At 34.3% G+C, this 16,628-nt stretch overlaps 1 protein-coding gene across 1 annotated transcript in view; it reads left to right on the forward strand.

The window, feature by feature from the left end:
• Positions 1 to 14,422, forward strand: part of LOC145252453 (zinc finger FYVE domain-containing protein 21-like) — a 120,575-nt gene extending 106,153 nt beyond the window's left edge. The window contains exon 7 of the mRNA XM_080111855.1: positions 13,854 to 14,422. Within this exon, the coding sequence (XP_079967981.1) occupies positions 13,854 to 13,904 (51 nt within the window). The 3' untranslated portion in view covers positions 13,905 to 14,422. The remainder of the gene's footprint in view (positions 1 to 13,853) is intronic.
• The last annotated feature ends 2,206 nt before the right edge of the window (positions 14,423 to 16,628 follow it).

Consider the following 16,628-nt stretch of genomic DNA (forward strand, 5'->3'; position numbering starts at 1 on the left):
TGAAAACATTATTACGTATTTACGTGTCTTGTCGAAATTAGTATAAATTAAAAAAATTATGAAAAATGAATCAGTAGATGTACTATTTGTGTATTCAGCAAAATAATCATCCACAATTACGTTCATTTTGAAAATGGCGGACACTTAATATGTCAAGGGAGATAAGTCAGCTTTTCATGCTGAATCTGTTGCACAACTCTTCCACTTTAAAACGAACAATAAAACTCGATAATTTGATAAATTCTATTTTTACTTGTAATTATTTTTCTACTGAATTATTTTTTCATAATTTTTGGAATTTATACTAATTTTGCCATTAAAAAATTTTTTTTTTATCCCGTCTGAGAAAGAGAGAAACTAGTGATGGTGCACGAGCCCAAATGTGACACCAGTATTTCATACATGGGCAGATAGTGACTTTTTAAAAATATGTGCTACTGGCAGGCGTAAGAAGTTTTCTAGCATCGTAGAGGGACTCCATTTTCTTTGCAGCAGATTTGGCAATGTCTTTTATGCATTTGTTCCAATTCATGTTTCCTGTGAATGTTAAGTCAAGGCGTTTAATGCTGCACTTTCAGGTAGTGTTATTAGCTATCGGCATCAGTTGTTAAAACAGTTTCTTATATTTATTAAAAGAAAGGAGCTTTGTCTTAGTAGCATTAAACGTTGTCATTCATTTTTGTCCCCATTAAATGAGACTGGCAGTTATTTTCTGGGAATTTGGCCATTGCTTTAGATATGTGCATATCCATTTTTCCAACATGTTAAGAGTAGAGTGTGATGTCATCAGTAAATATACTTGTCTCTGATTAAATTTCATTAACAATCATATATGAAAATCAAGAACTATAAAGGCCCAAGGATCGATTCCTAAGGCATGCCTACATTTGTCATGTTGTTTAGATGTACAACCATCGACGACAATCTGGATCTTTCTTTTGGTTAAAAAGGATTTGATTAAATTAAATATTTAAATCCTCATGAGTCGCATTTTCTGCTTGGTGCAGACTGTGAACCCACGTGACTTATTTTTCACCATTCCTTCTGATCCAGGGCAAGTTGGTTGATGGACGCCCAATGAATGAGAGATATCCAATCAAAACCATTTTCTCTCCATCTTCTCCTTGGCTTTCCTCAGCCTCTTTTGCCTTCTAACATATCCTCCAAGCATAACAGCCCAGTGGTTGATCGTTTGACTTTGCCCAAAAGTTTAAGGGTTTTACTTTTGATTTTATCAAATAGACAAGGTAGGGAAGTAGTTTAACGGTGGGTGATTATTTTTTCAATTTTTTTTTCAATCAGGCGATGTCCCGTAATAAAATGCATTACGTGATTTTGAAACGCCTCAATGCAATTGACTAATTGCTTAGTTCATGTGATACGAAAATCTAATATACAAATTTTAATTCTTTTATTTATTATTAAAATCATCTTTTTGTTTATTTTCATAATATCTACAGCTTTTTATGGTTCTAAGTTATGGAGGGTTAAAAATTGAAGCAAAAAAAATAATTTTAATCATTTTTTTCTTTCATCTTTTTATTCATTTATAGAATAATCTTAATCTGCAAAATGATTATTTTTTTTTTTTTATAAATTGAGCTTTGCTTTCAACGTATATTAATCTTAGGTTTTCACAATTTTTTCTTAAATTAAAATTTTTAAACATCGCATTGCGATTGGGTAGTTGTTTCGTGTATGTGATGCAATCAAGGCCAAATAAAACTATTGTATTCAAGTAATATTGTACAAATTTATTTTCATGAGAAGGTATTTGTCAAAGACTTTGTATATATTAAAAGCATCACCTGCTTTGTTTATGACAAACTATGGACTGTCGACGCCTTTTAAGACGAATGGTAATGCTTTTATGACAAATTGTTGAACGCTTGTGTTTTTGAGAAAAAAAATACTTTGCTATGAATTTGCAAATAAAATCAACAAAAAAGAATCTATATTATTAGAAAATTCCATAGACCACCCGCGCATCCTTGCTTGAATCTTATATATATATATATATATATATATATATATATATATATTAGTGGCCTGACAAGGCCACAGGAAAGACAACCAAACAAAAAAAACATAAACAAAATTCATCTCAAAGCAGCAAAACTAAAGCTGGCTTGCCAGGACACTATATATACAAATGTAGGCATAATTTATTGGTTTGAAAATATAGGTTCTTTTTTATCAATTGTCATTAAATTTTAACCATAGAATAGCATTATAATTTTCAAAAGGCCGGCAAATTTTCATATAGTTTCATCCCATAGGACCAAAGATATGAGCATTTCAATATTCAATTTGGCTACAAGTGTGTGTGTGTATATATATATATATAAAAATGTAACTGTTGGTTCGTTCGGAATTAATTGTCTAAGAAACCACTGGACGGATGGCTTCCACGTTTTGGTATATGTTTACTATATCCATGTGTGTTTTTATATATTTCTTTTTAATTATAACATTATACTTAATTTTTCTATGATAAATAGGTGGATTTCTTTGTACTGAGAGGCCATTTTTTTTATTTAGGGACAATTATTTATTACTGTTTCCTGTCACGTGACCAGTGTTACAATTTAGCGGTTTTCTTGCTAGATCTGGAGATTTCGTTTACAATCTAGCGGGAAATTCTAGAAAATCTGGAGGTATTTGGCACCCACACACCCGCATTAGATTATTACAAAATAAAGAAAAGCGCTTGAAAATACTTTAAAACATAAAATAAACTCATTCATGTAAGTAAAAAAAAAGTAGCATTTATTGCCTTTGGTAACAATTATTTATTGATTATTTGTTTTGTTTTTCACCTTTTTTTTCGACTAACCATTCTTAAATCTCACTATAAAATCGATTTTTCCAAATACATTTTAGGTGGGGGGGGGCATTCCAACCTCCGAAGTTTAGTTTAAAATACGATCTAAAAGTGTAAAAAGCAAGAAACAACAGCAAAAAAAAATTAAAAAAACACAGAACATTATGGAGTTTTTTTTGGGGGGGGGGGATTAGCGATTTTTGGAAATTTCAGACGATAAGTTAAAAATCTAGCGATTTTCTGGACATTTCTTTCTCCTGATCTCGCGGGTTTTTTTTAAATCTCAGTTGACAAGATTGTATCACTAAAAAAACACTACAGGCTTAATGTAAACAGAATGTGTTTACAATATCGGTAAATTTTCAATGGGTTTAATTACATGATTATTGATAATGTAACCATGTGATTGAAATTTAATTTAAATTAACCACACATGGTCGCAAAATGAATGCCGACGCTCAAAGTGTATACACATTTTGACTCCTCCCTTTACTTAAAAATTCACCAAAAATCAGGAAATTAACGAATTTTAATGAAAATTGCAGTGTTTTTCAAATAATGATCGCAGAATATAATGAACTAATTATTTTTACTTAACTCTTAGTGAAAATGTTTTATTTTGTTTAAACAAAAAATACCTTTACTAAAGTTATGGTTTTCAGTAGTAAATAAAAAACGCAAGAATTTATTTTTGCTTTTTTTAAAGCATCGTAATTTGTAACAATAAAAAAGAATTTTTACAGTAACATTACGAAAAAAGCCCCTAAAGTCCGTATTAATGAATTCAATATAATTCGAAGAAAAATGAATTTCTCACATACTATTCAAAAAATTAAAGATTCAATTAGATTCCTATTTCAGTCACCTAAATTATTTAGGGTGAAATGAGTTTAGGAATTTAATGCCAAACCTAAATATTTTTTTTTAGTAAATATCCAGATACGCTACTGCAGAACACCGACCACTCTAATTTGTTTGGGAGGGGGGTGATGTTGGGGCGCGCATCACATCCCCCCCCCCCGCTCACGCCCCCAATGTACAAAGTAAAATCTTCGGAAAATGTTAAATGGTGTTCTAATTGGTAAATGTCAGTGCGTTACTACGGAAAATTTGAAAATTCGATGTTCCAGGTAAAAAAAACAAAAAAAAAACAGATAAATTAGCCCCCCCCCCTACTCCAACTTGGTGTGCTTTCCTTTTCTTATTTTATTTTTTTTTCAGCTAATTTTAAATTTTCCACCCAAAAAGCGCTATAATGTATTTTTGAAAATTAGAAAATTCTGTCCTGGAAAAAAAAAATCCCCTCCCCCCAACGTATTTTGCTTGGTGAAGCCGTCGTTTATGCTACAGCGTGCATGTGCGTAGCATAAACAGAAGCTGCAAAATGGTGGAAAGAAGTTTGTGGGTTCAGGGGTAAATACCATGCAAACGGTAAATTTGCCCCAAGTTTGAATATCAGATTCGTTGTCAGCGACCTCAATTACCTATAAAAAAAACAAATTAGAGTGGTTGGTGTTCTGTAGTAGCGTATCTGGATATTTACCTTTTTTTTTTCTTGCTTAAAAAAAAAATAGCATTAATACAGTAAGTTAGGTAAACTGACTTTTTCGTTTAAAAATGGAATTATTTCCCTGTCGTTATTAACTTTTTTTTTTTTTAATTTTTTTTTTTAATAAATATTTTGTGGGGTTTGTATTACTGTACACATAGATTCGAAAAAGTTGTCCAAAAAGAAATATATAACAAATAAATGTTATCAAAGGCAAGATAAGTTACTTTTCTACCAAACTGGATATATTTTTTGTGTTTTTATTCAATGTAACATGTTTATTCAGCTTGAAAACCATACAGTGTTTACCGATGTATTGGAACATTCAAGATGGTGTCTGATTCTCTCTTTAACACGGTAAGTGTGGGAAAAGATGTTATAAATAAAAAAACGGATAAAATACTGTTAAAAACTCGCTCAATATATGTTACTGTGACATAGGTTGACATATATTCGGCGGGTTTTTAATAGTATTTTGTATAGTTTTTTTATTTATAACACCTTTTTCCATGCTTATGGTGTTAAAGAGGGTGTGAGACGCCATCTTGAATTTTTGAATACATCGGTAAACACTGTATGTTATATATTTGTTTTTTGATAACTTTTTCGAATCTATGTGTACAGTAATACAAACACCCGTTTTGTGTTTTATATACATAAAGTGCACTTGTTGAATGTTACTGTTTTGATTATATTCATTTGGGGGGGGCACAATTAAAAAATTAAGAAAGATTAAAATGAAGCGAAATTTAAGTTTCTGTTCCATTTTTACAACAACCATAAAACAGTGCATACTCAGCAAGTTTTATCGTAATTTATAAGCATATTGAAACACTAAATCAACATTTTATTTATTTTTTTGCATAATTAATGATGGAAGTATTTTTCTGTTTATTTTCTTAACATCTGTTAAAAAAAATAAATAATTTGTACATTCTCTTGAAAAAAGAATCAAACTTTTCTCTACTTTCACATGTGTTCTATTTTAACAAACTGAGCCACAGCAACGCATGGCCGGGTACAGCTAGTATATATATATATATATATATATAGCTTAATGTAAAAGGAAAAGAGAAAGTTCAATTCCATAAAAAGAGACTTATCCGGATAATGTCAAGCTCAACAATAATTATTGGAGCTTATACAATAGGACAACAAGAGAATGAAATGAAGACACAAAACTATATATTGGTAGATATAGAATGAATCCTTTATTGAATAATGGAATACAGGCAAAATTAGGGGGATAGAAGGGATCTTTATGCCAGGGCATTTCCAAGCTTGATGAGTGCGTTTATATGTATACTTAACCTTTTGCATCAAGTTAAACACACTCATAGTCGTTGCCACCCTAATCTCCGACCGCCCTTTATGTATCCCTTAATCTCAATACTATGTTAAAGATCATATATATTCTTGTATATCATACTATATATAATAAGCTTCTCCTTATTTATTTAGAATTCAATAAAGCTTCCCCAACATTCTATAATTCCTCTTTATCTTTTTAGTCCATAATGAACCCTACGCTAGACGCCGCATCTTCCCCATGCTACCTAGCACCTTCTCTACTCTTCTGATGAGAAGCATTAGGCTTCGAAATGTGTCTTCATTTTATACTCTTGTCCTATTATATATATATATATATATATATATATATATATATATATATCTTAGCATTAAGTGAAACTAACCTTCACTCCTCCATTCCCTCTAACCACTTTAACATGCCTGGTTATCTCCCACTCTACCGTAAGGACTCGGACAGACATATGCATGGACTTGGAGTCTATATTCGAAACACCCTTCCCCTAACTAGAGAAATAAAACTAGAATCAGAGGGCCAGGCCTTTATGTGCTTCAGACTAAATATGCAACACAATATTAGCTACTTGTATTTTCTCTACCGCTCTCCCTCAAACCAAGACTGTACCCTAATAAACAAAGTCTCAGACAGCATAGATATAGCACTCTCCCTCGATACTAACGCACAAATACATGTATTTGGTGACTTCAATGTCCACCACAGTGACTGGCTAGGATTCTCAAATCACACAGACGTAGCTGGTAGCGCAACACATAGCTTCTCTATATCTCATTCCCTATCTCAATTGGTTACATTTCCGACACGTTTCCCAGACCAGCACGATCAACATGCCTCACTTCTAGATCTCTTTCTGACAACGGTTCCCAATGACTGTACAACAAATGCCCACAGCCCACTCGGGAATGCTGATCACGCTATGATAATGGTAGAAATCAGCCTAAATTCTCGCCCTAAAACTGAAGACCCACTACTCAAAACAACGAGGTATTACAAAAAGGCTGATTGGGAAGCCATCAGGGAGCTCATCAGAGATGCCCCATGGCAAAATATCTTTACTCTTCCAGCGGAACAGTGTGCAAATGAGACAACTGAATGGTTCAAAACTGCTATTGAAGCACATGTTCCCGCACGGAAATACTATAGCAAGCCCCACTCCCCCCAATGGTTTACTTCTGCTTGTGCAGCTGCCATTTGTCAAAGGCAGCATGCGTTCCGCAGATTCAACCGACATAAGTTTATAGAAGCTAGAAATAATTGTAAGAGAGTGATAGACACAGCTAAGTCAGATTACTCTGAAACCACCAGAAAGCGCATCGAAATACAGAAATTAGGAACCCGGGATTTTTGGAAAATCTACAACAGCGTAGTTAATAATGGACAGTCAATTATTCCCCCACTAACAAACAACCATGAGGTTGCTTGCACGGCAACTGACAAGGCTAATCTGCTTGCCAGTCGGTTTGCCTCAAACTCCACACTGAACTCGGTACACCACTCACTCCCTGATTTTCCTCTGCGAACAGACGCCACACTTGACGATTTGAAAATCACCCCTTCTCAGGTACATGCTATTATAAAAAACCTAGACACCTCAAAAGCATGTGGACCAGATCTCATCCCGGCTGTGCTATTAAAAAAATTCTCTGCCGAGGTTGCTCCAGTTCTGTCCAAACTTTACAATAAATGCCTTAACGAATCTTGTTTTCCCGACTGCTGGAAAACCGCCTCTGTGGTACCAGTCTTCAAGAATTCTGGTGAAAGAACTGACCCACTAAATTATCGCCCCATTAGCCTCCTCCCGCTTTTCGCCAAAATATTTGAGTCCTTAGTTAATCAAGTCCTAATCCAGCACCTAACAGCTGCTAAACTCCTGACTGACAAACAATATGGATTCAGGCAAGCTCGTTCAACAGCAGATATCTTAACTGTAGTTTCTGAACGTATATACCGTTCATTGGATAAAACAGGGGAGGGTAAAGCGGTGGCCCTTGATATATCTAAGGCTTTTGACAGGGTATGGCACGATGGTCTTCTAAGGAAAATTAGATCATATGGAATCACTGGAAGAATTCATAACGTAATTAAATCCTTCTTAAGTAATAGAAAAATCAAAATTGTCCTCGACAGACGTACATCCAAACAATATGACATAAATGCAGGAGTGCCTCAGGGGTCTATCCTTGGACCTCTATTGTTCCTGATATTCATAAACGACCTCCCTGATAATATTGTTTCGGAGATGGGTATATTTGCCGATGACACCACTCTCTATAACAGATATGAGGGGAAAACAAATGAACACATATCCAAGAAAATGGCAGAAACACTAGAGGATGACCTCCAATCCGTAGTGGAATGGGGACAAAAATGGTTGGTCTCATTCAATGCTGCTAAGACTAAGCTTGTTTCCTTCAATAACTACAAGAAACCTTCTCTACCACCAATAGCAATGGCCAAGAGCACATTGCCTGAAAGTACTTCTTTTAAACTCCTCGGCCTAACGTTTACAGGGAATATGAACTGGAATAGATACATTGAGAGCATTGCCAAGGCTGCTGCAAGGAAGGTTGGCTCCCTCTACCGTGCTAGAAAACTACTTACGCCTGCCAGTATCCTATACCTCTATAAGGCAACCATTCGCCCATGTATGGAGTACTGTTGTCACATCTGGGCTGGTGCATCTGCTGCTTGTCTCTCGCTCCTGGACAGGGTTCAAAAAAGAGTCGCCAACCTGATAGGTCCTGAACTGTCATCTAGGCTTCAACCTCTGTCCCATCGACGAAATGTTGCATCCCTCTGCCTGTTCTACAAATACTTTAATGGTGAATGCTCTGACGAACTGCAAACACTTGTACCTCCCCGACGTAACTACCCCCGACAAACCCGACAAGCTACTAAGTCTCATCCCTTTACAGTGGAGATCCCTAGGTGCAAGAAAGCCTTTTACTCCAATAGTTTCTTCCCCAGAACTGCGGGTCTTTGGAACTCCCTTCCGGGATTCTGCTTTCCCAAATGCAATGATATGCAGAAGTTCAAGTGTAATGTTAACAAACATCTTTCTACTCTTCTCCCTTCATAATGACCCCGCTAATTAATTCCCTAATAGTAGCCCCCTGCTTCAAAGTGGCACTGTGCCTTGTTTGGGGTGAAAATTGAATAAAAAAAAAAAAAAAAAAAATATATAGATATATATATATATATCAATCACTTTATTTTGGGGGTGGGCAATTTTATAAGTTCGAAATCTTGGCGACTATTGATCAGACTTTAACAAATGAAGGTTTTTTGGAAAGCTAATGACCTGAATTGTATAGTGAGCTATGTGACATTTGCTCTAAAGGTCGCACATTATTGCTTAAACAAGTGGTGGATCACTTTTCTATACTAATTTAACGTAAAATGAGCACCCACTTTATGACCACCTTGGCTATAAAGTGGGTATTTATCTTACATTAAATTAATATAGAAAAATGATCCCCCACTTATTAAAACTATAATTTATTCATATCATTGAAATTACTCGTTTCCTGGAATTTTAAACATTATTTTCATTTTCAGTACCCTCGAAAACCTTTAATAATAGTTTGTAATTTTAAAAGATTTTTAACGGTGGAAAGATACTGCACCTTTACCAACATTTCAATCATAGTCATTTGTCATTAGTTTTGCATATGAATTACAAAATATTTTATATTTCCCCAAAACCTCTGGCCTTGATGGAGGGGAGACTAAAACTTGCTGCTATGATTTCAAATGGTCTTAAATAACAGCAAGGGGAGACTTGATTCCAAATATTTCTCATGTGTTATATCTCCGCTCTTTGCTTTTCATACATAAAGTAATTTTCACAGTGTATAAGGATTATTTGATACTGGAGATATTCATAACCGTACCCTGCTTCCAAAATAGGGGAAATATGACATATGAGAAATATTTGGAATCAAGTCTCCCCTTGCTGTTATTTCAGATCATTTGAAACCATAGCAGCAAGTTTTAGTCTCCCCTCCATCAAGGCCAGAGGTTTTGGAGAATATATATATATATATATATATTTAAAAGAGTGTAGCCATCAACAATTGTGTTTTTTTTTTTAAAGGTTTTCATCATATTTTTATTTTAAAATATTTTTATAACGCGTTTCGAGCTTAGGGTGTGCTCTCTTCAGATATTTTCGTAAAAAGTTTTTCTTTAAAATGGGAGTTTGTGGATATGCCTCCGCTGATATTAAATATGTTTTTCATAGTGGTGCGATGCGTGTGTTCAGTGTTTAGACATTCTGTCTCCAACTGTAAGTGTTTCACTGTGACCGGTCAAAGTTAGTTTCAAAGAGTGTTTTTTAGTCCATATGGTGAAGGTTTTTATGGCTTCTTTAGGGTTCTTTTTTAAAGACTTTCTTTCCCCATGTATAGCATACACTCACACACAATCCCATACGCATACATATATATTCATGTACACATGCACACAGGCACACACACATACACACACGTACATACATAGAAATATATGTAGGAGCATACATATATACACATATACATACCCACCTACACACTCACACACGTACTCGCATACATCCACCGCTAACAATTATTTTTATTTTTTTATTTTTTATTTTATATATATATATATACACTTTTTTTTCTTTTTTTTTTTTTCCTACCAAAACACGCATGTATATATGCGCTTAATCATTCAGACATACGTACACGCACCCACACACACACACAAGTAAGATGGAGAATAATAGGTAGAAGATATATATACACACACATACACGCACATACACACATATATGTACACACATATATGTATGTGCACATACACTCACAAACACACATATATGTACACACATATATGTATGTGCACATACACTCACAAACATCCACATACTATGTAGACACATACACACACACATGCACACACACAGACATATGCAGGGGCTCACACATACGCGTATATCCATATTCACACGAACACATTTACCCACTCATACATGTGCATACATATGTATATATACATACATACACACACATACATACGGATGTGTATACACTCATCCACCCATATATATATATATATATGGGCACATGCACTCACAATCCCACACACACATACATATTCATACATCCCACCTTATGTATATATTGGTTGAAGTTTCCTTTCCAATCCATGCACATATGCATACATGGATTCGGTCACCCAAACATAAGTGCACGTATACATACAAACAAGATGTAGCATAGATAACAGATGATATATAATTATACACACACACATACACAATCATATGTGTACACCCACGCACATACACATATACACACGCACACACGCGCGCACACACACATACATACGTTTAATTTCTAGTTGTTTGTTTAGTTAAGAGAAATGGTACTGTACTGGGTATGGGCGCGCGCACCCGCGAAAGTGTGCGTGTGCCTTATTGTGCTTTTTTGTTGTTTCGTGTGTGAGGGTGCACACCTACCCAAGCATGCATGCGTGTAAGTGTATTTTGTGTTTTGCCTATTTATGTGTATAATTATGGAGAGACGTTTAAGGCGGGGTTAAACTTTGTTATGAAATTTTTTTCTTGAGTTAGCAAGTAGAAGTAGTTGTCAGTTTGGAAGATGGGCATTATCTCGAATCTGCCTCCACTGCATGCGTGTATATGTTGTGATACATGTAGGTGTCTATTTTCCGCGATTTTGATGTTGGATCGGTGTAGGGCTACTCTATTACTAAGGTTTTTTGTAGCGCCTATGTAGGATTTATCGCATGCTGGACATTTTATTACATAGATCACGTTTTTTGAGGTGCAATCTAGGTTTTTTTTAATTTTGAATGTTTGTATGGGGTTCGCAAATGTGTATGTGTTTCCCTCTAATATTATGTTGCAGACTCCACATCGTTGTTTGTTGCATTTTGTGACTCCTTTTGTTGCGTCTTGATTGAGTTTGGATGAGGTAAGAAGGCGTTTTAGGTTTTTGGGTTGGCGTTTGCTTTTTATTATTTTTGTTGTTTTAAGGAAATTGTTTAGTTTGCTGTTTTGGTTAAGTAGGACGAGGTTTTTCGTTATCTCTGTGAAAAGTTCAGGGTTGTTTGTGTTGTGTGTGGAGACGTATGTTAGGATTTGTTCTTTGTTTCGTTCTTTAGGGGTTCTCAAATCTTCTACTGGTATATTTGTCGCAAGTTGGATCCCTTTGTCTATAAGTTGTGATGGGTATTTTCTTTTTCTTAAATTTATTCGTAGTTCCTTGAGTCGGATTTTTCGAAGGTTATTGTCCGTGATTATGGTGCAGATTCTACGTGCTAGGGTGTAGGGAATTGATTTTATGCAGCTTTTAGGGTGGTGACTTTTAAAGTGTAGGTATTGTTGGGTGTCTGTAGGTTTGCGGTAAATGTCTGTGATAATGTTATTGTCTTTAATCTTTATCAGTATGTCTAGGAAAGGTAATTCTGTAGAGCTTTGTTCTATGGTGAATTTAATTTTGGGTGTAGGTTCTGGAGTATGGTGTGTAAGTCTGTGATGTCCCCCCATGTGGGTTTCCATAGGATGAAGCAGTCATCTAAGTACCTTTTCCATGATTCTACAAACAGTATTTTAGTGCTGTGGCCAAATTTTTGTTCTATTTTTTTATATAAGGTTTCTTCTAGGTAGGCTAATGTAAGGGTTGCGTAAGTCGGTGCCATTTTCGTTCCCATTGCTGTACCTAGTGTTTGGATGTAGTTGGTATTGTTGAATTCGAAGGAATTATTATTTAGAATTATGTCTATACTATCGATAATGAATTGCTTTGTGAATCTGGGATGTAGTGTTTGTGCGTGTCTGTTGATCCAAAATAGTATTGCTTCTTTTCCTAATTCATGGAGTATATTACTATATAAACTACTAACGTCAAATGTAACTAATAGTGTCCCGTTTTCTACTGTATGTGGTAAGGTAGTGAGAAAATGGATGTCGTCCCTTATGTAGCTCTTAACTTGATCTGTGAAAGGTTGTAATAAGATGTCTATTAAGTTGCTAAGTCTGCTTGTCGGACAGGCTGGTCCTGCTACAATGGGTCTAAATGTAAGGTCGCTAGGGTTTGGAGCGCTAATATATTCTGAGTTTTGTGTATCGATGGCAAGTTTTATTGTGCCAGATTTGTGTATTTTAGGCAGTCCGTAGAAGTTGTTGGTCTTTGTAATGAAATTTGTGAGGAAGTCCTTTTCTGTCTAAACACTGAACACACGCATCGCACCACTATGAAAAACATATTTAATATCAGCGGAGGCATATCCACAAACTCCCATTTTAAAGAAAAACTTTTTACAAAAATATCTGAAGAGAGCACACCCTAAGCTCGAAACGCGTTATAAAAATATTTTAAAATAAAAATATGATGAAAACCTTTAAAAAAAACCCACAATTGTTGATGGCTACACTCTTTTAAATATACATTTTTTCTCTCGTTGGAACTACACAACCATCACTTTAAATATATATATATATATATATATATATATAATGATGTTGTATTCTTGTCTGTTTGTTCACAATTTGTTTAATATATATACAAAAGGTGGACTGTTTCACAAATTAACTTTCATACTGAAAACGGACTCATATACACTTTTATTGCTGCATAATTATATATATATATATATATATATATATATATATATATATATAATCAAAAGAAATCTCATTGAATGAGTACTTTCATTTGCATATTCGTTAAAGAAAATCTTTTAATAATTAGCTCAATGTTATTAATTTGTTGTAATAGAATCGTATTAATTGTTCTATTTAGAAATATTATTTAAAGTTGATTTAATTAATTTTTAATTGAATTTATATATAATTAATTTTTAATTATTATTTTAATTATTATTAGCTGACATCAGTTGCATTTAAAACCAGACGTCGTAAGGTTGTTTATTTAAACTATGAAAGTTAGTTTGCATTTGATTTTCGTAGACAAAGACAGATGTGTTTTATGCAACATTTGATGACTTTTCGGAACCAGTTAGGATATTCAGTTTCTCTTAAAAGTATGTGATTAATCCCTCTGCCTGGCAATATGTTTCGACCGGGCAACACTGGGTATATACTGCTAGTGGAAAATATCATTCAATCTGTGTGAAAATTGAATATTTCATGTTTTCTTTTCTAGGCTGCTCGCTTTTTGTATGAAAGACGTAACCAAAGCCGACTGCGAAGTTGATGAGTTTTGTTAGAGGGCTAGAACTCTATGCCAAACCTGTCTACTCTTTGCCGTTATTGGACATCCTCTCCAATTCTTCAGCCAATCAACATGCAGTTTGTAATAGTTTTTAAAAAAAATCACAAAAAGAAAAATGGCTATTGAGAAGAAACCATGACAACAATCTTCTCTGCCTTATCATCATTACTTTTGTTAATTTCAGTAATTCTCTGCCTCTCTCTCTCTCTCTCTCTCTCTCTCTCTCTATCTCTCTCTATCTCTCTCTTTCTCCTTTTCTCTCTATCTCTCTCTTTCTCCTTTTCTCTCTCCTCCTCTCTTTTTTCTCCTCCTTCTTTCTTTCATGAGAAAATTCATTTCCTCTCTTTCTCTTCCAGAATAATATTTTTATATCACCCACAAATTTCTCGTATACCCTTCCAAATCTTCTCTTTCAAACTTATTCTACACAAATGAAACAAATTTTTAAAAATAAAAAATTTCAACAGTATTTGCAAGGTTGAATATTAAAAAAAAAGAAATTCTGATGGGTATTATTATGCTAATGGTGTATTATTACCAAAAATATTTTCCAAACATTTTGGGTAAACAAATTATTTGTACATAATTATAACACATGTATCATAATCATATATATATATATATATATATATATATATATATATATATATATATATATATATATATATATATAAAGGGCAAAATACTTTGGGATGGGGGTCAATTGTTAAACCAATTTTGAAATATTTTTATGATTGAGTTTCTTTCTGTAATTGAAATTGATTTTTTTTTGTCATTTGTAATAATTAATAATTATAGGAATTGTTAATTTTTCAAAGAAAAAAATTGTTTTCATCATTTTCTGAAATTTAAAATAAACTTGATATTTGTATAAATTGAACTGTCTTTTTTTCTTTTCTTTTTTTCTTTTCTTTTTTTTCTTTTTTTTTTCTTTTTAAAATAAGTATAGCCCTTGAAATAAGTCATGGAGAAATGTTGTATAGTTCTTTGGTGGGGGCTATAGTCACCATTTGTAATTCAAAATTCCTTTTAAACAATTGCATGTGTGCATGACTAAATAAAACGTGGATAGCATAGTCAGGGGGCAATGTGATTTGAGGACTTGACTTTTTTGGACTTGGTGGCATTCACCCAGGATGGGTGGAGCCGTCTCCTCCCATCAAACATGCAAAATCTGAATGAACACAGGTCGCGCACAATGGCCTGCAAGATAGTTATGGACAACCAGTCCCATGACCAGTGGCAAACACCGTAGACTTGTGGACCAGAGGTAGGTTCAACACACCAGCTTTGATAATGTATAACCATGTCTTCAGCTGACCTGAGTGTCTTCACCAACATTGGCCTTGAATTGAAAGCCATGTTTAATTTCAGGAGAATTTTCAGTGGGTAGCTGTTCTGTACAGGTCCTGGACTTTATAATTTTACAGGCAAAAAACAAAACATCTTTCTCGTGTTGACACAAAAATATTATGCGCTAGAGTGCTAAAAGATTCAATATTTTTATGGAGCAATTCTGGTTTCTGATTGGTTGCTAGCAGAACGTGACTCCATTTGATTCATCAATTCTTATTGTCAGTATCTATAACTCTCAGAGATTATACCCTCATTATATCAAAAATATTGCAACGCTTGATTCTGGAGTTATTACTTTATGGATGAACTCTCCTGTGTTGTGGCATGCTGCGTGGCCAAACCAACAAAGTCTCTTTTTTAAAAGTGCTTTGCTAAGGGAGATACTTTTGCACCATGTCCAGATTTGTGTATTGAAAACAAAATGGTGCCAGCGGACTTGCAGAATTTTGTGGCGGCAGTATAAGTCTGAAGAAGATCAACTTCTGTTTTGACTATATTCTACAATCACAAATCATTGAAGAGTAATTTTTTTTTTTTTACATAGGCATCACAACTTATCAAAGCGAAGAGGCCACTCGAGGATAAGGGTTAAATAGTGTACAGTAGAAATTGGACAATATAGTAACCGTTAGTAATGGAGATTCGGTAAATTTGTTAACTTATATGGAACGGTTCATCAAAAACTTGTTTACGTTAGACTTGAAGACAACCATATTGTAGTCAGCTGGAAAGCAGAAAAACGGGAGACAATTCCATAGGCGTGCAGTTCTAAGAAAGAAGCTTTGCTCATGGAATCTAAGCTTAGGTTTAGACACAGATAAAGAGTGGGGGAAACTAGTGATAGTGTTTTCTGCTAGACGAATGTTTCTTGTGAAAGTTTGGCGAGGAGGGGGGGACCATAGAATGGAGCTCAGCCGAGCACCTGCCATGAAAATAACAATAAAGCAAACTCGCAACATCTCTTATGTGAGAAAGAGGTTGCAGGGAAGAGAAAAGGACATCCCCCACAAGGCTACGAAGTCTATTTTGTACTCTATCAAGGCAGAGTAATTTTAGAAAATTGTTGTACTCAAATGTTTTTCTCTATTACATAAAAAAAAACATTTTTTTTTAATCAAACTGTGCCTATCCACTGATATTCAGCATTACCCGCGATACTGAAAAGTCAAAGGTTTTATTTTTATTTGTTTTCACGGGTTTTAAACTTGTACAAAAAAAGAAATAAGTCAAAACCAATAACGCTAATACTATAGACACCCATTCTCAAACCTGAACCGGACTCATTTGCCATATATTTTTTAAGTTTCTAAAAAATCAATATTGCATAATATACATTTAGAATTGGTATTA

Source organism: Euprymna scolopes, chromosome 29 (assembly GCF_053919585.1).
Source record: "Euprymna scolopes isolate OS-2025 chromosome 29, ASM5391958v1, whole genome shotgun sequence".
NCBI lineage: Eukaryota > Metazoa > Mollusca > Cephalopoda > Sepiida > Sepiolidae > Euprymna > Euprymna scolopes.